The sequence below is a fragment of the Zootoca vivipara genome, chromosome 12 (genome assembly GCF_963506605.1).
Source record: "Zootoca vivipara chromosome 12, rZooViv1.1, whole genome shotgun sequence".
Lineage (NCBI taxonomy): Eukaryota > Metazoa > Chordata > Lepidosauria > Squamata > Lacertidae > Zootoca > Zootoca vivipara.
In genome coordinates this window covers 17,580,922-17,607,122 of record NC_083287.1, presented here as the reverse complement: position 1 = coordinate 17,607,122, position 26,201 = coordinate 17,580,922, and the positions used below count along the sequence as shown (strand labels likewise).

The 26,201-nt window shown below is 38.2% G+C and overlaps 1 protein-coding gene across 2 annotated transcripts in view; it reads right to left on the bottom strand.

Annotated features, from left to right (window-relative positions):
• The window catches only part of TOP2B (DNA topoisomerase II beta), a 46,830-nt gene that overhangs the window by 9,040 nt on the left and 11,589 nt on the right, over positions 1-26,201 (bottom strand). For both annotated transcript variants that reach the window (XM_060280662.1, XM_060280663.1), the window contains exons 3-30: positions 25,569-25,659; positions 22,944-23,007; positions 20,718-20,863; positions 20,333-20,430; positions 19,117-19,329; positions 18,863-19,036; positions 18,030-18,131; positions 17,771-17,908; positions 16,844-16,982; positions 16,258-16,415; positions 15,857-15,982; positions 15,436-15,546; positions 14,852-14,957; positions 14,321-14,430; positions 13,780-13,872; positions 13,580-13,694; positions 13,283-13,404; positions 12,487-12,635; positions 9,804-10,035; positions 9,065-9,199; positions 8,769-8,969; positions 6,992-7,187; positions 6,784-6,875; positions 5,616-5,771; positions 5,236-5,319; positions 4,297-4,498; positions 3,141-3,317; positions 2,391-2,552 (exon numbers count right to left, since the gene is read on the bottom strand). In XM_060280662.1, coding sequence (XP_060136645.1) covers positions 2,391-2,552; positions 3,141-3,317; positions 4,297-4,498; positions 5,236-5,319; positions 5,616-5,771; positions 6,784-6,875; positions 6,992-7,187; positions 8,769-8,969; positions 9,065-9,199; positions 9,804-10,035; positions 12,487-12,635; positions 13,283-13,404; positions 13,580-13,694; positions 13,780-13,872; positions 14,321-14,430; positions 14,852-14,957; positions 15,436-15,546; positions 15,857-15,982; positions 16,258-16,415; positions 16,844-16,982; positions 17,771-17,908; positions 18,030-18,131; positions 18,863-19,036; positions 19,117-19,329; positions 20,333-20,430; positions 20,718-20,863; positions 22,944-23,007; positions 25,569-25,659 — 3,892 coding nt within the window. The remainder of the gene's footprint in view (positions 1-2,390; positions 2,553-3,140; positions 3,318-4,296; positions 4,499-5,235; positions 5,320-5,615; positions 5,772-6,783; positions 6,876-6,991; positions 7,188-8,768; positions 8,970-9,064; positions 9,200-9,803; positions 10,036-12,486; positions 12,636-13,282; positions 13,405-13,579; positions 13,695-13,779; positions 13,873-14,320; positions 14,431-14,851; positions 14,958-15,435; positions 15,547-15,856; positions 15,983-16,257; positions 16,416-16,843; positions 16,983-17,770; positions 17,909-18,029; positions 18,132-18,862; positions 19,037-19,116; positions 19,330-20,332; positions 20,431-20,717; positions 20,864-22,943; positions 23,008-25,568; positions 25,660-26,201) is intronic.

The window sequence follows — 26,201 nt, the reverse complement described above, 5'->3', positions numbered from 1 at the left end:
AATGGTCTCCCCAGAGAAGTTCGCCTGGCGCCATCACCACATATCTTTAGACGCAAGACAAAAACATTCTTCTTTACCCAGGCCTATGGCTATTAAATAAACTATGGCCTGTGAAAGTGGGGTTGTTGTTGTTGTTGTTGTTGTTGTTATACTATTAGGCCGTCCGTCAAAATGCTTTTTACTGTGTTTTTATCATGGATGTTTTGTAATGTGTTTCTAATGTACAACACCCTGAGATCTTTTGATAAATGGTGGTATATAAAATGAAATAGTAATAATAACAATAATAATAATTGCTGTGTCAGTTTGCAAAGGACTGTAAGGGGGTCAAGGGCTTGAAGGTTGTGCATCTAACCACTTCAGTTTCTGGTGCTTCCTCTCCTGACACTGGCTTATTTGTCTTCTTTATTCCTTTGGCTTAATTGGTCTAGCTGGGTGTTGCTTCAACTGCTCTGGATAGTGCTCTAAACCAATGGTGTGCTTTAACTGCTGGTCAGTTGCCAGTGAGATGATTTTCTGACTATCCAATCAGTTTTTTTGCTTAGGCCAATTTACAATAAAGAGACAGAGACCACTCCCTACTTGATTGATGTTCAAATCACTTCCACTTCAATAAGCATTGATATTTGGGTCAAAAAAATGTGATTTGCCTCTTTAAAACGGGTTTTGCTAGTTGCCAGGGTGAGCTAGGCATTTTCTGCCCAGGGCACCAGAACGCATGTAAAGAAATATAAAACTCAGACAAACAATAAGTAGTTTTGTGCTGAAGGCAGCCCTGTTTAGGGAAGTTTTTAATGACTGATGTTTTAATGTATTTTTCATCTTTGTTGGAAGCTGCCCAGAGTGGCTGGGGAAACGCAGCCAGATGGGCGGGGTACAAATAATAAATGTATTATTATTATTATTATTATTATTATTATTATTATTATTATTATTATTAACAACTTGCCATTCATTTTGTTGCACCTGGTGGCAAGAAAGCACCTCCATAATGGTCCCCTGAAAAACCGCTTCTGTTTTTAGACACTGGTTGAAACCACTGTAATTTATAAAGGCTTTTAGTGGGGTTTTGAATCCCATGAGCATATTTTCCATTAGTGGTTTTAAATGTATTTTAATTCTGTTGATGACTGTTTTGTTTTCTGCTCTTGCTCTCACTCACCCCATATTGGCTGTGAGTCCTGGAAGACCTGCTCCCTGCCTTGCAGGCATTTTTCCACCTGGCCTGCGAGGGTGCGGCTGACTACATCTACAAATGTAAGCTGCTGCTGAACAGACTCTTAGACTGTGGTGTTGCAGAGGTGGGGGTGGTTTGTTGCTGTTGCTGTTATTGATATAAATTTTTTGCATCTTTATTTTAGATCTTATGATTTAAGTGGAAATTATTCAATTTGTGTGCTTTTTGATATTTTATTTATTGTTTATTACTTTTGTTATGATTTTAATTATGTATTTTTCTCAAGTCGTAAGCCGCCTTAAGCATAATTTTAACTATGGCAGCATACAAATAAGATTACAGATGTCTATATATACTTATGTGTGTACACACTTATAACCAGGGAGGTAATAAGATTCACTGAAAATCATAGCCTTGCCAAGTGTCAGGATGAGGAAGTGTCAGTATCTTGCCCACTGAGCATCTATTATCAAGGATAATTGTCTCTATGGGATAGGTGATATTTACTTTGGTCCTTGGCATCTGAAGTTTTAACCAGCTTGCATCACACCTATTTTCTCTTAATCCTGCCAGTGAAATCATGTTTCCCAGGGGAAAAAACTTGTTTCTGCATGTTTGGCTTGAATTCCCCGGCTAATTTTCCTCCAATTAATCATTCAGTGGGTAACCTACATTTAAACACCTGTTTTAAAAAGTCTGTAGTTTGTATCCTGAGACCAAAGCTATGCAAAATATAGGGTACATTTTGATGTCGTGATAAACCACAGGTAATCATGGAAATAATACACAACAGGAAGCTTTAGGCTTGCACACTTTTCTCCTTGAGCATACGCTGCAAAGATGAATTTGGAAGCTTTTACTTCTGTCAACCACCCAATAAACTGTGGTTAATTTTAGCTATGGTTTGTTTGAAACTATGGGTCATGAAGCTGGCTTTTGAGACGGAGGAGAGCCGAACCTAAGGCTGCGGCTCATTCCCCATGGTTTGCATGATGCCCAAACACAGTCATCTGTTGTACAATACTGTACATTTCAAGAAGAACATTATGGTGAGCCTTTATTAAGGTATATCCAGTGGAAACCCTGTGCACACAAGCAGGTACAGTGGGCAAGTATCCCTTGAAAGGAGCATTGCCCTCTTTTTAGCTAAATAACTCTAGAAGGCTCTCATTGTATTCTGCACATAAACCGAAAAACACATTTCCATTATTACCTGCGGCTCTTCTAAGTAACGAGTCTCTTGGAATAATCACAGGTTCGTTTTCCTCCAAGTCACTTTCAGATTTAGTTTCATCATCTGACCACGGGTTCCGTTTCTTCACTTTCTTCGCACTGGACTTTGGGGCGGAAGATGGTGTTCTTCTCACCCTAGGGCCTAGAATAAAATTTTATTCTCAGTACAGTAAAAAATCTTTTATTATACATACTCCCTACACAGTTTTTTTTAAATGCATTTGACAAAACACCTGGCAATTCACACCTTTCACAAGTCTGTTAACCAAAAGGCAGGGCAACAAATAAGCCACAGTAATCCGTATCAATGCTTTCGTGAGAACCATGGAGACTACTTAACATGGGTCCCTTTGACTTGAGCACATAGTCCCAACCAATCTAAACTAAGTGCTTGTTCAAGTTCTTTCAGAGAAGACTGCTTCTTAAACCCAAAGTCTTTGGCTGCTGTGAAGAGAGGAAAACTCTGGGTATCCAGAAAGTAGCTGCACACCAAGATGTGCAATTCCTATATATATATGTGTCTATATCTGCAGCATATCTATGTGCTATCGCTTCGGGCATTACAGAGCAGTTCTGCACACTGAATATTTGGCTGACGGTCCTTCTTGGAACAAGGCACTGTGAATCTAGACCCCACTCAATTTATCCACATGAGCTTTCCTTCCGATATATGTGACTTCAGCTAGCGATGCTTCTTTGTGACATCCAATGTCACTCTCTGTTTACTTACCAGGCTCTTTCTTCTCTCTCTTGGGCTTAGGTGTTTTAGCCACTGGGATAGCCACTGGGCTAACCACTGGGCTAGCCACTGGGACAGAGGTATTAAGCGAATCTTCACCAGCAGCTTCGACTGGTATGCCACCAAACTCTTCATCAAATTCCAGTTTTATTGCTAGAGTATCCAGTTCTCCCTGGAAATTTAACCAAACTAATTAGGTCACTGTAATGGCTGGATGTAATAAAGTTTGCTGAGCTGATACAATATTCCAGAGTGCTTCTAGGAACTTCAATTCCTGCAGGCCTCTCTATCTGGTACTTAGGACTCCCCCACCCCCCAGGTCACCACCTTCACCAGTCTTACTCTCCCTGAACATTTCTGCCTTGCTGGAATGTCCTTCAACCTGATAATGCCTCTTGGTTGCCCGGATGGAGGCGTATGTGTGTGTGGAAACTAGCCTATTGTTGTTAGGCTGGGGGGTGGGGGGAACCCTTAGTCGTTCACACTCAGTCCAGATACTTCCAGGTTAGATTACTGTAGTGCACATTCCACAGGGCTGCCCTTGAAGTCTGCAAACTTCAATTGGACAAGGCAGCTGTCCGTGTTTTGCCTGAGGTAACCAGACTGGATCATTTTATGCTAATCATCTACCAGCTTCAGTGATTGAATGGATTCCAGAAACAGATTGGCAAAGTTCTGGTTTGATCTGTATACCCAGATCCCAGGCCATTTAGGGCTTTATCAGGAATTGCCTCCTCCCATATGAACCAGTCCAAGTCACTTAATTCAGTCTTCAAGACCTTTTCTCTGTGTCCCCTTTAGCCAATGTGTGAATGGACCAACGTGAGACATAGGGTGTTTTTGGTTGTAGTGCCCAGAACAGTTTCCCTTGACAGGGATGCCTGGCTCCTCAGTTGCTAAGTTGTCCACTTCTAGGCGGGCACTGAAGACAGGCACTAGGGGCATTTAAAGTTATTTCCTCTTGATTGACTTTTGTTTTACCAATGCTTTTAAATCATATTACATTTACTGTCGTTAGTGTTTTAAATTTATGTGTTTATTTAGCATTTCTGTAATTGTCTTTGAGCTGCCTTGAGTATATTGGATATAAATATAAATTGTACAAAAAATAAATAATATATAAGGACAAGGAACAAGATATATTGACTTGCCTTCTTCTTTTTTAGCAGTTTCTTACTGGCATCAGCTTTCATAGCAGATGTAATCTGTGGAACTATTCTCCTACCAAATGGCGATGGCATTGTCTCTTCTATGTGAAGTTTCTTCATCTTGGGTTTACCAACTTTGCCTTTAATAGGTTTTGCTGTCATGCCAGACATGACATCTTCTCTTTCCTGTGCTTCTACTTTCTAAAAATAAACACAAATGAAAGAAAAATGTAAACATCTCCAAAGAGGATCTATTACTACTACATATAGAAAATCAGTGACTGCTTAAAAAAAGGGAGAGATTTTAAAAACATTAAGAGGTTAAAATGCTATAACTGCATTACCTCATCTAAGACAGCCAATACTAGCTACTAATCCTAAGGAATATTTGAGTAATACATTTGAGTAATTTTGGACAAAGCCATATGTAAAGCAGATGAAAGATTATTATTATTATTAAGTATTTATCAGTCTTTGCAGGGATCTATGTAATTCCTCCCATGTCTTCAATTTGAGAACCAGTCAAAAGCTTTTAAAAGAGAAGTATTATACATGCAATGTCTTTGCCAAGAAACATGGGTAGACCACATTACAGAACAAGTATGTAGGGAAATTGGGCAATAAGTACCGTAAGCCACTTATAAGTACCGTTAGACACTCAAAGCTAAACATGCTGAACTTAAATGCAAAACCTACAGACTGGTGATATCTCCTGGATTCTGGGTTTTCTGCCACAATAACACTTGCAGAAAATATGCGTCTGAGAACACAGCTCTGAAGTGTAAAATTACACAGATCCCCATTCACCTCTTCTGCCAACAGACTTTGATATATTTAAAAAACAACAGTTTTGCTAGACTATTTGCTGAAACAAAAACTATGGTTGATTCAAGTTGACAAACTGAAACCGAAACATTAATCCTTGGTACTGTACATACATCAAGCTCTTCTACAAAGGCTGCTAAATCTTCTTTCCAAAGGTCTGAAGGAGATTTTCTCTTGAGGTCAGTGAGTTCCTTTCCCTTCAAGGTGACAAATACAGAAAGGATTTTTGAACAAACATATTCTGAACATCCAAGATAAGCAAATGTTAATGAAACAAAACTAGGACAATGACAGTCATCCTCATGCAAAGATCTGCACATATTACCTTTTATAAACATATGTTTGATCAATAGCATTGCAATGGTGAAACCAATGTGCAAATTTTGAGACACAAGTTTGGGTTTGGGGGGATAAATTTTAGAATTTAGAATGCAGCTGCACCTACATCAGATTAGGAAGTGCTTTCCAGTCAGGAACCCTGAAAGATACCTACTTTTGTGTCTCGCTGCTTAATGATATCTTCTACTTTCTCTTTAGTAAGACACCACAAAGACATATTTAAGATGTAGTTGAAATCTGGGCCTGAGGTAGATCCGGAAACAGAGGAACTGTCATCATTGAGATTCTGCATTTCTTCCTCTTCTGCTGCCTATAATAATAATAATAAAATAGTTATGCTGCTATTCATATATCCTACAGCTACAAAGGGGTATACTTAAGACTTTGTATTTTATTTAGGTTATATTTCTACTATATTGGTGATGTACAGAGGGAAAGCTCAAGGAATGCTGGTAGGAGAAAAATAAACAAATAAAATAGAAAAAAAATCATGGCATAGTACCCAGGACAACAAAGTTCCAAAGCTGCTATTATGTGCAGCTAGAAACACACAAATCTCTATACAATACAGCAATGGGTTCTCAGACAATCTAACTTGAAATGTCTGAAAATTACTGTGGCCTACCAGTTACAATGCCCCTGTTTTAGGGGCAGAGTTATTCATAAAAATTATGGCAGATGGAGGCAGAGTTTGGCATAATCAGAAGACAATTATTCACATGATTTTCTACAGACATCTCATTCATCTTTGGAAACTGCTAATTTATTTGCCAGAGCATTTTCACTGGGAGAAGGAGTTCTGCCACTCAGCTTGAGGTACTGATAGGGTAATCTCCAGCTGTTGTCATACTGCATCTCTCATTCTCCCCAGCCATCATGGTCAATGGCCAGGGATGATGGGACATGTACTCCAGGAAATAGCTGTTTGCTATTTCTGTACAGCTCCATAAACTATGTGGCAAAGACCAAAGCCAACAATGTAATTTCTCTAAGATAATAAACATCCAGCCAAAGCTGTATATATAGCTTGCATTGGTATAAATTAGTTAACTACTCATAATCTGGGACTAATTTAAGATGCAACCCTAAACATCCTCTCATACAGAAGGAAAGGCCCAAGATTAATATTGTTACATATTTTCCTTTAAAAAATCTGTTATAATAATAAGAATAATAATTTATTATTTATACCCCGCCCATCTGGCTGGGTTACCCCAGCCACTCTGGGCAGCTTCCAACAGAATATTAAAGTACAATAATCTATTAAACATTAAAATCTATTAAACATTAAAAGGGAATTGCTTGTCACCTATATAGTTTACCTTTTCTTGTGCTTCTTTCCAGGCTTTCACTGGGTCAGATTCATAGCCTCTCTGGACTAACATCTGAATCAAATCTCTCTTTGATTTATTTTCTATGTGAAACAGAAGAAAACAAATTACAATTTTCTTAAATGGTATATTTCTATTTTCCTCCACTTACATCTTTTATCAATTTCATAATGCACTTTAAATTCCACATGTTTCTTACCTATGGTAATTTTCCCTTGTATTTTCTCTAGAATAAAGCGAGCCTGATTGTTAAGCTTGGTGGATTCTGCCCCCAACATCCCTACAAGCCACTCCTTGCGCAAGCTGTAGTAGTTTAATCGTAAGTCAAAGAATTCCTTCAGAATATCTTGCACAGTTTCATACTTCTTCAGACACCCCATGTGATCAAATAGCACCTGCCACAAATATAAAATGTTTATTTTATTTCTTTTTCTTTTTCTAAAAAAAGAGATTTTATTAAAGCTTTTTTTGGAATATAATAAAAGAAACTAATCTAAATAAAAACAAAAACAGAGAAAGAGAAATGAAAATTCAGGGTCCTCTCTCAAAAGTAACTCTTCACCCTTGCCTAACACGAAAAGTTGTGGACTCTCCCAGCTCTCACCTGGGAGCTTTCCTTTCTTCTCCCAGTCTCTAACCCTAGAAGGTCTTCCCTTCCCAGCCAATGTTTGATTATTTCAACACTGCATATGGTTAAGTAAGTACAAGCTGTGTGAATATTTTACAGTGGTACCTCTGGTTAAGAACCTAATTCGTTCTGGAGGTTCTTAACCTAAAACTGTTCTTAACCTGAGGTACCACTTTAGCTAATGGGACCTCCTGCTACCGCCATGCCGCTGGAGCACGATTTCTGTTCTCATCCTGAAGCAAAGTTATTAACCCGAGGTACTATTTCTGGGTTAGCAGAGTCTGTAACCTGAAGCGTTTGTAACCCGAGGTACCACTGTATACGACTGCGCATGCAACTAGCATGAAGCCTTTAAAGAATTCCCTATTCAGATTCAATTTTAATTATTTGAAATGAATTTTAACTAAGCTGGTACTGATGGTTTTTCTGGGCATTTAACAGGCTTTATTGCCAAGTATATATGAATTTTTAATTTTTGTCAAATTCAAATATTTCATATTAAAATCATTATCCAAGTATAGGACGACTTTGGCTTGACTTGCAATTCAGCATTCTATTTCTTTGTAAATAATTCATGCTGTTGAAAACAATGAGGTGATCAGAATGCAATTAGGTACACATATTGAGAATATAATTCTTTTTTCAAATTCAAATGGCAACTGAAGTCCCATACCCACTTTCAAAGGGAGATAATGAAAGAGTTAAGCGCCCCCCAATTTTGCCAAAAGTTTGGAATTCTCAAATCTTGAGTAATCTCTTTAAAATGATCGACAAATCACCAGCTGAGTGAGTCAAAGTGCTTTTATTCTAAGATCACCTGAATAGGCATTGTCCAGGTTGTACCATTTTTTTAATGACCAGATATGAGACCCATCTGTACCTAATGTCAGATGTCAAAGAAACTAACAACTACCGGTATCTGACGTTTAGAAGACATCTGAAGGCAGCCCTGTTTAGGGAAGTTTTTAATGACTGATGTTTTAACGTATTTTTAATCTTTTGTTGGATGCTGCCCAGAGTGGCTGTGGAAACCCAGCCAGATGGGTGGGGTATAAATAAATTATTATTATTATTATTATTATTATTATTATTATTATTATTATCATCATCATCATCATCATTATTATTGGGGGGGATTACACTTTTTACACCAGATTTGTCTGATAAAGTTTTGAAGTTAAGGTTTACCACCTCAAATTACTATTAGCCCCCTTTTGCTTTTTGTATCGAAGGAAATATGAAGGGAGGCATTTTAGTCACATGGTGTACAGAATATATTGCTGCCATGGCAACAGAAAAACGATTAAAGTGCTATTAGAGCTGGTAGTCAAACATATAGAAAAGTTACCATAGAATTACAAGTTAAACTTGTCTGAAGCTTAAAGACTTTGTGCAGTCCAGCCGCCTCGGCCTGAGCAAGCTTCTCTTCGGTCATTTTCACAACAAATTTCACAGTTGTATCAGTGTGATACTCCTTGTAATCTGAAATTAATGCTGCTGTTTTTTCCGTTCCATTCAGCATCGGCTCTAACACCTGTTCTTTGTAAACCTATACAGACATTTAAAAAGGAGGGGAAATAGTTATTTAAAAGGGGGGGGGGGTTGTCAATGTTCAAAACCGAAAATCATCTTAAAAGTACTCACCTGAGTCCATGTTCGAACTGGAAGCTCTGTGATTTCCACTGTGTTCCTGTCAACCACAAATATTTCCCCACTCACTACATATTGGTTCTGACCAAGTTCCTGGATCATTCCTTTGAAGTTTTTGTAGTTTGGAAGCTGTAACATTAAGGATTATTTGTGACATATTAGCAACTTGTGATGCTCTATCGGCATTTAAAACTAAAATGATGTCCACCTAGAAACTAGCAGTATAACATTATTTCTGTGGCCAAGTCCAGTCCAGTAATTCTTCCATACAATGCTGCATGTAGGTACCACAAGGAGCAGTTAAAGGTTAGGATGAATCATGGCAGTCATTGTGGCTACACCTTTTTCTAGCAGCCACAACTGTGGAAACTGCAGAGGTGCCCCTTTGCATATCACCCTTCCATTCCAAGTCTGAAAGTTACTCTAGAGAAAAACCTAGTGAAAAGTTGCTAGCTTTCCTATAGGCGAGGAAAGCTAGCTTTCCTATAGGCGAGCTTTCCTATAATAGCTTTGCTAAGCATGGATCATAGCCAATTATTGAATCATTTGGTGACAAAAGAACTTCCATTTTAGTTCTGCAAATTTTAAAGTTTCTTTGAGAAAACACGTTCAGCCACAATAATACCATAATTTATCAAGACGGAATAAAATAATGGCATATGAGAGGGGTCACGAGTTTGTCTTCTTTATGAAAGCATTATAATATATTGGTCTGCAGTGAACATTGCATTACCATAGGAAGTGGGTCCAACCCGTCCAGCATTCTTCTGACGTTGTTCACAATCTCTCTGGTATCGTAGTTTGGAATTTTACATGCCCATCCTGTTCCGATGCCCTCAGCACCGTTTATCAAGACCATGGGAATTATGGGAATGTACCATTCAGGCTCCACACGCAAGTTATCATCAAAAAGGAATTTAAGCAGATTATCATCCACTGCGGGAAAAAGCAGCCTTGCTAAAGGGCTTTAAAGAGAAAGGAAATAAAGATTTTTTTTTAGTTAATAAGTTATAAACTGTTCTTTTTATTGCACCAGCAGAGAGCATCATGGTTCCTCTAACATACTGCACAGCATTCTCAGTAAACAATAATGCACTCAACAGGATGCCTGTAAATGTGCAAGAGCCAGAGCTCCTGTGCATGTAAGAAGCCTCTGAAACAGATTTTGGGGTACAGCCTTGTGCATAGTAAATAATGTTTTTTGTCTCTTTGAAATCCGTTAGTATGAAGTGCACTTAAATTGGAATTTGCTTAATACCAAATCAGACCATTGGCCTATCTATTTCAGTACAGTAGTGTCATCCTTCACCAAAGATTTCTGTCTGCTTATCATCTGAATTGTCATCCTTACATTTGTTTTAGCATTCAGGAGATATTTTTAGCTCAATATTTTCACAGCAGAACACTACTTTGATACCATAGCCCACTGTCACTGCACCTACTAAACATATACCAGAGATATTATGCAAGCAGCCTGTGACAGATAAACAAGGAATCTTTAATTCCAAATCCTACAGTTCTAGGAAATGTTATTCACAGTGAAATCAGCATCATTTTACTGGTGCTCATTCCTACAACATTTCATCTCTTTCTCTCTTCATTCGTTAGTCTGGTTTGCTTGTAATACTTAACTAGGGTTAATTATGGTTTGAAGGAAAACCCAGTAGGAAAACGTAAATTGTGTTCCACCAACAAACCACAACGTGAAGGCATGGTATATTTTAACTATAGTTTGATGTTAAGTCCAAACCTAAACCCAGACTTGCTTTACCATGGTTTGTTCCCGCACTCGATCCCAAACCATAGCAAGTTATAAAGGCAAAGGTGCTGGTTTTGACCTTTAAAGCCCTATGCGGCTTGGGACCCTCGTACCTACGGGACCGCCTCTCCTGGTATGCCCCGCGGAGGACCTTAAGGTCCACAAACAACAATACTCTGGAGATCCCAAGCCATAAGGTGGCTAGATTGACCTCTACTAGGGCCAGGGCCTTTTCAGTATTGGCCCCAACTTGGTGGAACGCTCTTTCACAGGAGACCAGGGCCCTGCGGGATCTGTCATCTTTCCGCAGGGCCTGCAAGACAGAGCTGTTCCGCCTGGCCTTTGGGCTGGACTTAGTCTGAGCGCCGTGTTTTCCTCCCTTGGCTTGGATTTATGGACTACTTAAAATGAGGCTGCATGTTAAATTTTAATATTGTATTTTAATCTGTATTTTAATTAATTGCTTTTTATGTTTTATTGTAATTTTATTGGTGTTAGCCGCCCTGAGCCCGGTTTTGACTGGGGAGGGCGGGGTATAAATAAAAATTTATTTATTTATTTATTATTTGCAGGAAAGAGCAGTTGGAAAAGAAATCACACTTTAGAGAAGTAAGCCATTTGTTGTTAGTTCATCTGTGAGCCAACCTGTGAGCACAGCAGAATTAAAACAAATGGCTTAGTGTTTAGGCTCGAAGCCCCACTATGTTACCAGGAGTTACAGATATAACAAGTAAATGCCTCGGGGGCGGAAACTGAGGAAACTGCGGCAGCATGTATGTATGTATGTATGTATGTATGTATGTATGTATGTTATGTCTAACTTCAAGGGCACAATCTGGCAAAAGCAAAGTCAGACTGCAAAATGGGATCTAGTTGCAAGAAACTTTTGGTGCCTTATGCCCAGTGGATATATAAGCAGTGCTCTGCTACAATGTGCAAATGCCAAAACATGTTTCACCCGTTGAAGTCAGAGTTTAAGCATTAAACAGCAGAAAGTCAAGAGTTCCAGATATATAAAGGTAAAGGGACCCCTGACCATTAGGTCCAGTCGTGACCGACTCTGGGGTTGCGCGCTCATCTCGCATTATTGGCCGAGGGAGCCGGCGTATAGCTTCCAGGTCATGTGGCCAGCATGACAAAGCTGCTTCTGGCAAACCAGAGCAGCACATGGAAACGCCGTTTACCTTCCCGCTGTAGCGGTTCCTATTTATCTACTTGCATTTTGACGTGCTTTCGAACTGCTAGGTTGGCAGGAGCTGGGACCAAGCAACGGGAGCTCACCCTGTCACAGGGATTCGAACCGCTGACCTTCTGATCAGCAAGCCCTAGGCTCAGTGGTTTGAGTTATTAAATGCAGGTCTCCTCTTTGAGAAAACAGGAGGCAATTGTCTCAAATGAAATGCAGTGCACAAACTATTCACTTTTCCTAACCACTGCATATTAGGAAATGGAAGGAATGGAGATTTCATTAGCTAAAAATAAATCAAGCCACATTTACAATTAGGCTCACATAGTTTTGCCAACAATCCATGAAAAGTTGCAAGTGACTTGAAATACTCATTTAATTATCTTTAGCTATCTCCCTCAATCACAAATATGTACAATCTGTACCACTTAAATAAGACTAGTTCCACTTGCGCTTTGAACAAAATTTTACCTTAGCATAGTGAAAATGTAACGAGGACTTGCAGCATCCTTGCCACCATGAAGCCTAGTACCAAACTGACCAATAGGCTGCAGTAAACTGACATTGTTACTTCCAACGAAATTCTGAGCCAAGTTGACAACGGTCATCATCAAAGCTTGCTGGAAGAAAATGTTTAGAGCGTTGTTACTACTGCAACACATTTTCCTCACCAAAAACTAACCTACAAACGAGTGCAGAATAAATTACTGACCTAACTAGCAAACGGCCCATCAAGTTGGGGAAGGGGGCACCAGATCTAAGGACCGTCACTTTTTTAGGGACTTCTTTCCCTAACACATTCACCATCCCAGTGTCACCACATTCACACCAAAAATAAAAAATGCTAATCTGAGTCCTGCATTATCTGCAACAAATCTACAGGTGAAACTTGAAAAATTAGAATATCGTCGGAAAATTCATTTATTTCAGTTATAAAGGCTTGACAGACTCATGACATGCAAAGCGAGATATGTCAGCCTTTATTACTGAAATAAATGAACTTTTCGACGATGTTCTAATTTTTCGAGTTTCACCTGTATAGCTTCAGTGATGAAAACAGTGATGAGAAGTTGGGAGCTGAACTGAGAGAGTCTTCTATACTCACTCATCCCTGAAACCATCAGAGATGAAGCAAGGAGTGAGGCTAGGCCTACTTTCGAGAACTTGCCTTGCCCTGCCACCCCAAACCAACCATTTTGCAAAACTAAATAAGTGATAAGCAAGGCACAGACACTTTCCCTGCTCCTCTTTTTCTCCTCATACTCACCTCTCCATGATGGTACGCTGACATCTCAGCAATAGAACCAGCCAGCTGAGCAACTTTAACTTCACGCTTATCATTTCTTTTAAAACAAGTGAACAAAACTTTGCGTTGTCCTGGTTTAAAACCTGTGTTGAACAATCAAGTTTTAAAAAACACTTTTTTAATAAAAAAAAATTGTACTCTTTAGCAATAGAAGAAAAATACCCCATTCAATAATCATATGCCTGAGAAACAAATTTTAAAGAATTTCCATATCTCTTCTTCAAAAGAAGATGCTGTATTCCATGAAGGTTCACTCACCATCAACAAGGGATGGAATGGATCGCTCATTGTCCGAGTTGGAGAAAAGAATCAACTCCTTGTTGATGAAGTCATTGTAAGTGAGATGTTTTGTTGCTGTACCATATAGAAATTGCTAAAATAAATAGAAGCTACTATTACTTTAACATCAACAGAAATAACATTTGCAACTCCATCTTAGTTCTGTACTGAAACATTACCTCTGGTAATCCATGTAATCGACGCTGTCGTCTATCTTCCATGAAATTTGTCAGCCACTCTTTCCGGTCATCAATTTTTTTCTTACTGAAGGCCTACAAACATTTCACATGCTATAATTAGATAAAGCACAACTGGGGGGGGGGTGTGTTTTAGCCTGGATCCTGCAAGCTATAAAAGAGAGACAATTGTACACATGGCCAGAGGGTGGTGAATATGGTTTCCATGTTACCTTGGCAGACCTGCATTTCTGATCCAGACCTGATATAAGTTAAACAGACTTCCTTTAAAATAATACTTTTAGAGGGGAATCTTCTACTGTCTGGCTCAGTTCTGGTACAGTTCTGGTTGGTCTCTAGCAACAGTGCTTTCACAAGAGTTAGGAAAGACACAAAAACAGAAATCTAAAATGATCAAAGGGCTAGAATGCCATCCAACCTGGGGGAAAATGTTTGGGGCTTTTAGTGGAAAGACAGAGTTTTATATAATTACAAATGGCAAGGGGATAACAGACAGCAAGAAATTAGTGCAGGAGGTATTTACCAATGTAATGGCAGCATCATCTTCAGGACCAGCATATCGAAATAAAATTCGATGTCTCTCCATATCTGCAAAATATTCTTTTGCTTCTTTAGAAGTGCTGGTGCCCAAACCTACCCCAGAGACAAAGAAAGAAAAAATGCCAATTTAGTCCATCTTCCATCCTCAACCTTTTACAAAATTAATTTTAAAGCTACTTGAGGACATCCTGAGAGGCAAAAGATAAAATAGCTTGCCACCAGTCAATTATTACACTTGAAGAAATCCAAAGGCCAATTTAGCTGACGTTAGTAACGACTAACTCTCACTGAACGCCCTGGGAGTAGCTAAGTCTCAACTCACTATTCCACTGGTTTTGAGTTGAGGCTATGATCCTATACCTGCTTACCTGAGAGTAAGCCCCACTAAACTCAGTTGAACGTACTTATGGGGAGACATGTAAAGACCGGGCTGTTAGTTATTAATAAGTTTAACTGGACTGGATCTCAAAGGATTTGGTACTTGGCTGTTGGGCAAGGAAGTGAAAACACAAACCTTTGTAGTACTTTATTTTCCATGCTTTATGGTTCTCCATATGTTTTTTCCATTCATCAAATTCAGGAATACTATAGAAGGCAAGTTCCTGCTTATTTTTGCTTGCCTTAAAAACGAAAGATATACCAGTTAGATCCTGCAACTGATTTTTTAATTCAAGTTTATGCAGCGAATGCCTGTGCCAATGCTAAATAAATCACATATTACAGCATTTGTACAAAGCCTCAATTTGATAAACAAATGGAACTCTCTAACCCAGAGTTCCCTTTCCAAATTCCCCAAAGTCAGAAGAAAAAATAAAAGGCAAGTTAGTTCTACCACTTTTTTCTATTTCAACTTTTCACATTTTTCTTTTGATGGTATATTCCAAGAAAGGGTTTGTATGTACTGTATCTGAGTTTATTCTCTTTCCTGTTGTCACTTTTTGCTTTACGACATCATTCAACTCAGTAAGGTATCTATTCCCTAAATATATATATTTACCACATAGAAGGATGTTGTTTTGAAAATGTTTGACATCAGAAAAGAACATGAATGTTTGTCCCTGTATGTTTATAATTAGTGTCAGAAGAATGTGTACTTACCTTTACAATTGGAGTGATGAATTCTTCAAGAAATCCATGTTTCAGAAGGGAAGGCCAATTATGATGAATAAAATTGATCAGCAAGCCTTTAATGTGAGAGCCATCCTGATCCTGAATATAAAAAATAAATGAAATGTGAAGGCTGAATAAGGCAGAAGTATTTTTTAAACAATAATATTTTAAACTTATTTATGCCACACCTTTTCCCCTGACAGGAGTCAAGGAGGCTAAACAAATATGAATGTCCGGATCACTAAGGAGCAAAGTGGGGGTGTTGCCAAGGTGGTGGGAAATAAAGGCTGAGAGGCAGCCAAGCAAGTGATATAAAAAGTAATACAGAGATGTTAAGGAGAACAGAATTATCTTCAAAGCAATGTGACAAAGTGGAATGGGTTGTTTGAATTCTAAATTTTTAACTGACCTGATCAGTCATGATCATTATTTTGCCATATCTTAATGATTTCAGAGACTCTGGATCTTCATAACTTTTCTTGTATTGTAGACCTACAATTTTTATGATGTTGTTAATTTCTGCATTTTCCATAATCTGTGTAGAAAGCAGAAATGGAGGCAAGCAACAGTTTAGCATGTATATATTACACAGAGACATACATATGTGTGTTATATGTGCATTATGTATACCAGGCATCCCCAAACTGCGGCCCTCCAGATGTTTTGGCCTACAACCCCCATGATCCCTAGCTAACAGGAGCAGTGGTTGGGGAAGATGGAAATTGTAGTCCAAAACATCTGGAGGGCCGAAGTTTGGGGATGCTTGATGTATACACTCATTAGCCACCTTCTTAAATGGCTTTTCCTTACCTGTTTGTGAGACGCTTCTCGAACGTTGAGAATTTTACCTCTGAGTGGAAACACCCCATATCTATCTCTTCCAATAACGCCTAAGCCAGAGACAGCTAAAGATTTGGCAGAGTCTCCCTCAGTTAAAATCAATGTACAATCCAAGGAATGTTTGCCACCTTCAAATTGGGAGGGGGGGAGAGGGGGAGAGAGAGAGAAAAAAAAATAAGTTGAAGAAATCTTCAGCCAATACTATATGCAAGAAAGCAACACACAGTGAACTCAATTTTTTAAAAAGCAACTGATGGGTTAAAAAGGCAAAGATGCATATTTGACATTTGCTTCTTCTAACCAACAATTATATAAGAAAGTGTTTTAAGCCCTTTGTCCAGAATTAATCTTTCAGCAGCAAACAATATAAAGAGGAAATGAGAAGCTTGCTTTAACATAATTGTGTACAGTGTGAAGACATTCATGCTGAAATAGGGACATTTTTACAGGAAAACGTATTTGATCAAAGGGAAAATATATTTGTTCAAATTTTTTATGAAAAAATAAAATGCATATTTTATACAGATAACTATGCTAGAAGACAGTTTGCTCTTACCAGCATCATTAGCGTCATCAAGTTTTGGAATGCCCTTAATTTTGCTGTGTTTCACTGATGAACATTTTTTGTTCAGCTGTGTTTGTGCCTTGAATTTCACCCAATTCAGGATGCTTTCTACAATACCACAATTAGAGGCCTATAATACAAAACAAAAAAATCACAGTCATTCTTAGGTTCACACTGATAGAAATAAAATATACAGTACTGAAGTGTCAGGAACCATTTCTCTCCAAGAATGATATACTGCAGGGGTCCCCAGACTACGGCCCGCGGGCCAGATGCGGCCCAACTGGCCTCCCAATCCGGCCCGCGACGACCCCCACCGCCTGCTGCCGCCACCCGCTCTTATGGCGCACTGCGCGGCGGCGCACTTCCAGATCTGAAAAAAGCGCCGAAAATCATTTCTGCGCATGCGTATGGGCCTCTCCCGACCCAGAAGAGGTCATTTCCAGTGCACTTCCTGGTCGGGGGAGGCCCATACGCAAGTGCACAAACAATTTTCGGCGATTTTTACGACCTGGAACCGCGCCACCGCGCCAGTAAGTGTGTGTGCGCATGCGGCACGGGCGCACACTCCCCCACCCTCCTGCCCTCCGCGATTGGCGCGGCGGGCACCGGCCCAAAGGCGGGTAAGTCTGGGGACCCCTGATATACTGCATCACAAAAGCAGTGTCAACATTTTTCTTGTGCACAATAACCTTAATATTTTATTTATTAAATGGGGTATTTTACAAGCAAAACCAGGAGGACTCTGGTAATTCATTACTTTCTATTCAGCCACATTAACAGTCATTTCTGAACAGTCAACACTGTCATACTAGAAAACCACATAAATCTGAATGTCATAGTTCCCTTCCTTCATGCAAAGAGGATGACATTTCCCATATTTCCCATAAAAATATCAAATAAATATGCAATGCTTACTGCTTTGAAAAACTTCTCCGATAACTGGCATTTGGACCCAAAACTTTTAGGCTGAAGTGTCATGTTCTCTTTCGTTTGAGAATCAAAAGATGGGTTCTCAATGAGGCAATTAATAAAAACCCATATGTGGTTCTTTACCTGTTCAAAAAGCAAACACACACACAAACAATAAAGGAATCAAAGATACTGAAATGATAAACCTTTTTTATCTGAAATGAGGATAGACCAATATTTTTCTCTGAAGCAAGGATCAACTTGCCTGGAATGGTTTCACTGAAACACCAGCTTTGTTCTTTTTCTTCACCACCTCTATCAATTTTCCAACAACTTGATCTACAACATAATCAACGTGCCTACCACCCTTAAAATTAAAAATCAAAGAAAGTTAGTAAAGAGAGAGAATTAAACTTTAGAATTACTAATTACTAATTTATCTGTAGTTTGCACAGGAGGGACAAAGAAATAAGATACCCAGAGATGTTTGCTCTCTCCCTCATATTCTAACATCTCTAAACTAGTAAAGGTGCATGTGTACAAAATACACAAGCCTTCTTTATTATACTGTATATATATTTCAATTCCATGAACTGCCTAAGAGAGCCTAAGATGTGTGGAAGCACAGGATGTTACAAATTGCCAAACCTGGAATGCATACCACTGACATAGTTCTGTCTTCCCAAACTTGGTGCCTTTCAGATATTTTGGATTCAATATCCATCAGCCTCAGCCAATGGTATGGGATAAGAAGAATTGTCATCCAAAACACCTGGAAGGCATCAGGTTAGGGAAGGTTGGCATTGTTAAAAAGTGTGAATGTTGCAATAAACGAAAAATAACCTAATCTCAGACACACTTGGGTGCATCTATTCATGCCTTATGCCAGTCTCTCACCCTTTTCGTCTACTAAGGAAATTTATTGCAAAATATTTAAACTGAAAGTCTTCTTTAAAGAATTGAACTGACATACTGCTTGGGAATTAAAAGTTGGACATTTTAACCACAGTAACATGACATTCGCGAGTACTTTAATGCCACATTTCACTTTATGCTGTTTGCCAGTTCAACCACGGTAAATTATGTAAAACAACTCACCTTTGTGGTAGCAATACTGTTCACAAAGCTAATTTGCTGAAATCCTTTCTCACTTAAAGTGAGACACACGTCCCAGCGTTCATTTGCAAGTTCATGGATAACTTTCAGAGCAACTCCAGTTTCATCCAACTTGTCTTTTACGTAAAGATCAACGTAACTACGAAAACCATTCACCTGTGATTTTACAAAATTAATTACTTACTGTTTTAAAGCACACAAATACAAGTATGGAAATAATTTACTAAGCCTCTTACAGGTAGTTTCTTTCCATTAAACATAACTTTGACCCCTTTACATGCTCCTGCCAAATCATAAGCTCTTCTTGTCATGAGGGCCACAGTATCTTTGTCAAGTTTTTCCATCTTAAATTTAGCAAGATCTGGTTGGAATGTGACACATGTGTAGTCATCGCCTTCAAAATGTTTTATCTTGGCATCAGAAGTCTTCATCATATTGTTCATCCAAGTCTTTGTTTAAAAATGAGAGAAAGAGAGGAGGTGTACATGTCAATAGCAATCTTTCTATATTCTACCAAAAAAAGGTGCATAGAAGATTGTTGATTCTTGCAATTTGCAGGTATGTTAAATCTATATTCAAGGGTAGTATGAAGAGTTTAAACTTTGTTCTTCGAAAATAAAATAAATACCACTCCAACATGATTATAAGCAACAACATAGCAAGTATAACATAACTGTTTCCCATGTCATAATTGATACTGCAACCAAATAACTTGATTGTGCCACTGCATCATTGATTCAGAACGATGACTCCAAAATTAAATAAACCACAAAATTATTTTAAAAGTTTGCTAACCCTACAGGAATACTAACAGTGGAAGTCAAACATAATTTCTGAACAATTTTTGTTTTTCAATTTTCCTTGAAAATTTCCTAGTGTGAAGACATAGAACTTCATAAATTACAAAATAGATAGTTCAGTTAGACATTTTCATCCTATGCTGCAACATATCTGTAACAGCAGCTTTTAGGTGAAAAAACAATGCAGTACTAATGACAGATGCCATATTGAGAAGGCTAGAAATGAGGCCCCATTTTATCTCAAAAGATATGGTAACAACATCAGTGAAAATTCCAAATATTTTCCTAAACCAGGCCAACGACCTCTGTGTGAGAAGATAAATCAATTTACACACACACTAACCAGAAACTGAATGCACTGGAAAAGATGACACAGGATTCTTCACAATAGTGGTTTTTGTTAGTTCTCCACTAGGGTTAAGACAATTAAGGAGAATCACACACATGCTTCTATAGCTATATGTTAGGACTTTTTCAAACAACACAAATATCCTTAACATGCAAATGGACCGAACATCTTATTGAGCTAATTGGTGTTTTCACAAGAATTACAAATGGATATATTTTGTGCAATATAAAGCTTTTTAAAAGGGGTGGGGGTTTTTTCAACCAAAGTGAGTAAGTCCAAAGAATTAAAGGGAAACCAACATACCTGTTTAAAGCTGTGTTTGTACTCCTTGCAAGCAGTTTCAACTGTAAACTTTGTACTGAATATATTACAAAGTTTTGCACCATAGCCATTACGACCACCTGAAAAAACAAGGGAAAAACATTTAGAAAACAATTTATCCCAAAATTTTGCTTGTCCTACTAAACATTTCCTAATGATACTAAGTGTGCACAAGGGATTTCAGTAAGTATATTATGTATTAATGAAGGATTAGGAACTTTAAGCTAGAGGAATGTTAAATTAAATCTTGCATATACTTTATTGCCAACCAAAGTATTTCCCTTCTATCAAAAATAAACCAAGCATTACAAAATGATGACAACAAATTAGTATTAGTCCTCTAATAGGTCCTGAACAAAATGTTTACCTGTAACTTTTTTCTCATCATCATCATAATTGCTGGAAGTTAACAGCTGTCCAAAGATTAAGGCAGGAACATACATCTTTTCTACCTTGTGTTCCACAACTGGAATGCCTTTTCCATTATTCCAGATACTTATAATATTTGATTCACTGGAGATGTAAACAAATATTTTGTCAAAAAATATTTCGTCACACAATGTTGAATTTGCATACACTTACACACAATGTTGCTGTCTAATAGCAACAGGGAACATTCCTCTGTACCAGGAAAAGTGAGTACTGTACTGATCACACTGCATTCAATCTCTTTTCACAGAAAAGGTGCCTACACATTTCCCCCCATAACCTTACTTTAAGAAGAAAAAAAGAAAGCTCAGGTTTCAGGGCACCTTTCAGGCAAAATATAGAAGTGTAAATCATGGATTTCACAAATACAAAGCCATCCTTAACCCAACCTTCTCAGTTTTCCCATTGACTGCAGCCTCAAAATACTTTACAGTTGTACCTTTGATCTTGAATGCCTTGGCTCCTGAACAAATTGGCTCCCGAACTATCGAAACCCGGAAGTGAGTGTTTTCAAATGTCTGATGGGGCTTCCGATTGGCTGCAGGAGCTTCCTGCAGCCAATCAGAAGCCACACTTTGGTTTTTGGATTGCCAAGGGGTGGAAAGGAGATAAAATTCCATCAAAAGAGGAGTGGCAAGTTAAACTACTTGAATATATGGAACTAGCAAATATGACGGAAAAGCTCAGGGATAGAACGACCCAAAAGTTTAAAAAGGAATGGGAGATCTATAGGCAATATTTAAAAGAACATTGTCCCCATATTAAAACTTTAGAATGCGTTGAAAAACTCTCAGAATTGCATAAGGTATAAATAACACAAATAAGATATAATACAGGTTACAATTATTGAAAAATAGAGGCAGGTAACAAGGAAACAAAGAACCCTCGCCAATGAGGTCGGAAGTCGGTGGCTGAAATGTTTTTGTGTTTTCATGTTGTACTGTTTTATTTTATTTCTTTTCTTGCGAGTTATGTGCTGTTTGCTCACACACACACACACACACACCCGTGTGTCCGTGTCAATTATAAACCAATAAAGATTGAATTTGAAGAAGAAGAAGAAGAAGAAGAAGAAGAAGAAGAAGAAGAAGAAGAAGAAGAAGAAGAAGAAGAAGAAGCGCTTTGGTTTTCGAACGTTTTGGAAGTCGAATAGACTTCCGGAACAGATTCCGTTCGACTTCCAAGGTCTGACTGTACAGTGGTGCCTCGCTAGACGAATTTAATTCGTTCCACGGGTCTTTTCTTATAGCGAAAAATTCGTCTAGCGAATCCCATAGGAATGCATTGATTTTTGGGGGGATTTTTTTTTTTGCCCATAGAAATGCATTAATTGAATTTCAATGCATTCCTATGGGAAACCGTGATTCGCTAGACGAATTTTTCATAAAACGAATTCGTCTAGCGAGGCAACCTCCGCTCGAAAAATCCTTTCGTTAAGCGGAAATATTGTTAAGCAGGGCATTCGTTAAGCGAGGCACCACTGTATATACATACTATAAGATGGAAACAAATAACTATGTGCAGAAAGAAACACTATATTTGGGCTGTACCACAAATTCTGAAAGTGCAGTGCCACAAAGTAACCAGGGTTGTTTTCAGATTTACACTATATAAAAATGAATAAGGAAAACACAGGCTGTAGGCTATAAACTGTAGCAAGCAATGAACAGACCCAAGAATAAGTTTATGAAAAGTCTTACACAAGAACCGTTCTGAACTGGGGTCACTTTTATCATGTATTGCTATTCCACCAAGTGAAGAGCCCTTCCATGAAAGAAAGCTTTCTGCTAGTGGAAATGCACCTTTGGTATCACATGAATGTTTTCCGCTTTAAAAAAACAAAACTGTTCGTACAAATTAAAATCTGGATATGTTGAGTACTCAATGAAGTAATCTCTTTTAAAAAATGTACTCAGTTTTATTTCACATCCATAAAAACAGGGACAATTGCCTACTGCAGACTCAACATTCAAAATGTCCTTCTGCTATGACATTCAAAATTCTCCCCACTATTTTTAACTGCCTTTTATATGGGTATGTATTTTAACATTCCTTTGCTCTAAGTACTGTAAATAATGCAAGCCAAATTTTACTTAAACATGTCAACTACAAAAAAAAATGAATGCCCTTTTCTCAGGTAAATTAGAAAAAGAAGTTTACTTACGGATCAATTGATATTTTAATACATGTCATATTCTTATCCCTCTGTTTATTGTCTGCAGCATTTACTAAAAATGAATAAACATTTCTTAGTGGCAGTAAAAAAAACTTTACCTAGTTAAATATCCAACCAACTTCAACTAGATAAATATTTTTGTATTCACATGCAACACATGCTATACCTCTGGTTTTCCAGCCCACTGAGTTCATTCGGACCTTTCTAGTATGTTACTTATCACTGCATTCTTACTTATTTCATTCTGGTGTCAATGGCCCCAACTTTCTTGTTTTAGTTTTTCTACTTTTTCTATATCAAAAATAATACCAATTGATAGTTCACACATTATGCCAGTACCAGTTTTTCAAGATAAGCATGTCTCCCCAAAGTAATGTGATCCCTGGCAACTCAAATGTTGGAGCTCACAAATCTGGAAGAGAAATCTGTGACTCCCGAGTTCATGGATATGTTCCCAGGAATAAGAGTAAATCAGTAAAAGGCTACTCAAATGTACCAGTTAATTCACCTTAAGAAATATTAGTCACAAAATACACTACAACACACTTCCAGTTAGTTTACCCAGTTCTAAATGGCATTATGAGATGAAGAATGCCATTGTGACACATACATTTTGTTTTAATTTTTTGCTGTTGCGGTTTCTACTATTTTTCATGGTTATTTAATGCTGCATTTCTTAATTGCTTCTCCCTTTTCACCTCCCCTCCACACCAAACACATGGCTCTTAGCCACCACTGACCAACCACTGTGCCTTGTTTCTAGGACAGCAAAGAAGGATATAAGCTGAAAGTCTTTGTTTATACAGGATTCAGAAGGCAAGAGTACTACTGCTATCTGGTTCAGTACTACCCCATACACATCTATTCAGAAGTAAGCTCCAGTGATTTCAATGAGGCATACTCCTAACTAAGTGGTTATAGGATTCGAATCTCAATAGTCTGACATGTAGTTTTAGTTACATGATTACAAAGTTTTTCATGTGACAGAACATCATACACACATATATAATCCTTTCCTGCCTCTATTAGATCTGGCAATATTAAATTTTAATTCAATTCCCTGAAATCACTAAAACAGTACTCTGGCCCACTAAAACAAAATCACTTTACTGAACTGAATATTATGAATTTGGCCTATATGTGGACAAATCATGTTTTAAAAAGTAGACTAAGGGGTAAATTCTCAGCCAATTTGACAGAGGTCCCGTGTTTTTAACAGCTGCACAACAGTCTAATTCAATTTGTGAAACTTATTCTAATAATGCATATTTATGTGAGGAAATTACGGTTGAAATTCTGCCTGCGAAAGAGCTATGAAATGTGTAAGAGCCTGCTAATAAAATGTGGTAACCCTACTTGTAATTTAGAAAATTGCAATAACATGTGGAATAGCATGATTAAAGCACCAGCCATACTTTGGTTACTGAATACTTCTGTGCCGTTGAACGGTAAACTTCGTAGACTGTTTATTTTCACAGAAAAAGTCATCAGACATCTCTTTATTTATACTACAGAGGTGGGGGGATAATATAGGCTTTCAGATGAATAAAATGGTCTAAAATCAAGTATTATGATTCAGAGTGAGGATCAGACTGACTATTTCCCAGCTTTTTAATATGCTTGAATATTTTAGCAAGCATGTGCCAATAGCTAATATGAAATGACAACAAGATAAATAAAATTGTACATGATATTGGTGATGGTACAGTAGTACTTTCGCTGAAGTTACTATTGAGCTAGATTCCTGATGTAAAATGATTGCAAGATTGTAAATATCCACTCACTAGTCACCTGTGGCAAGTAATAATTATCTTCAAATGACCAGGGGAAGGAATCTTTACAAAAGTTGGCATTTTTATCTTCTTAGGTTCACAGACAATCAACCTGGACATGGGTGGATAGGAGGTTGGTAATATACTTTATGAGCTAATAACTTGTGTTGATTTATTTGTGAGCCTCAATTATGGTGTTCCCAATGCTGCCATAATCCTTGATCACACAAAATGTAAAATTGAAAACCTCACCAATGCATAGTTCTAGTGTTCCACATAAAATTAAAGGAATTTTAGGTTGCTGTGATGGTACATAGCCATTATTATTATTATTATTATTATTAGGAGACAGGGAATAAGCTGTAGGATTGATTGTTCATTTCCCATTCCCCTCTACCCTTAGCAATGTTACAGTGTTATGCAGTGGTGCTGCAGTGGTGGAGTTTCTTGAATCAGCAAGAAGTTATACTAGATGACCCTAGATGTCCCTTACAATGCTGAGTTCCTCAAAAATTACTATGGTTAACTTTGAACTGACTGCACTCCTTATGTACCATTTGGATCATTGCAAATTCTGTACTGGAAATACACACAGAACATTAATCAGTTCAAAATTAGCATAAACCCAATTCATAGTTAAGAGTAGCGGGGTTGAGTGGAGGAAATTTGTAAGAGTATGACCATGAAAGAAGGGAGCATGCAATCCCACAATCTATTCTTACTCTTTATTGTGGTTGATTACTAACATGTTTTTACCAGTTCTAAACTCTCCTAAATTATTCCATTGTAAGCACTTTGAAAACGCTGAGGATGGCAGAATATCACAATTATAAACACTTACCAAGAATTTCATCGAAGATCTTGTATAAGCCAGGTACATAGGTAATCTCTCTACAATTCATTCCTATATCTTCATCAAACACCCACATCAGCTACACACAGAAACACACGAAGAAACAAGAGTTTACTTTACTGAACTTTAAAATAAATATTTACTGCTTTCATTTTAAATATTCACAGAACATATTTATTTTTAACTAGCTGGCCTGGCCACGCGTTGCTGTGGCTCAGTCTGTTAAATGGACCCCCAGAGTCCCCCTTCAGACTCCCCTCATCATCAGTATGGGCCATCCCTATGAGTCCCGCCCAGGGTGTCCCGACCCATGAGGTATCTGGGTCCCTCTTCCCCCCTCCCCCAGCTCACCCCCCTGTCCCGACCCATGAGCTATCCCGACCCCTCCTCCCCCCACCCCGGGGTCCGGCCTGTTTCGGATGCTGTTGGTGTTGTTGTTGACGTAACAGTGGGGCATGGTCTGGTTTTTGGCACGGTGTGGCAGGGATTTTTCTGACACTGGGACGCTGGGATCTAGGGATAGGATGTTGATTCTGGCTTCTATTTCCTAGCATGCACTTTAGGATGTTGATTCTGGCTTCTATTTCCCAGCATGCAGTTTAGGGTGAGTTGTGAGTTCTG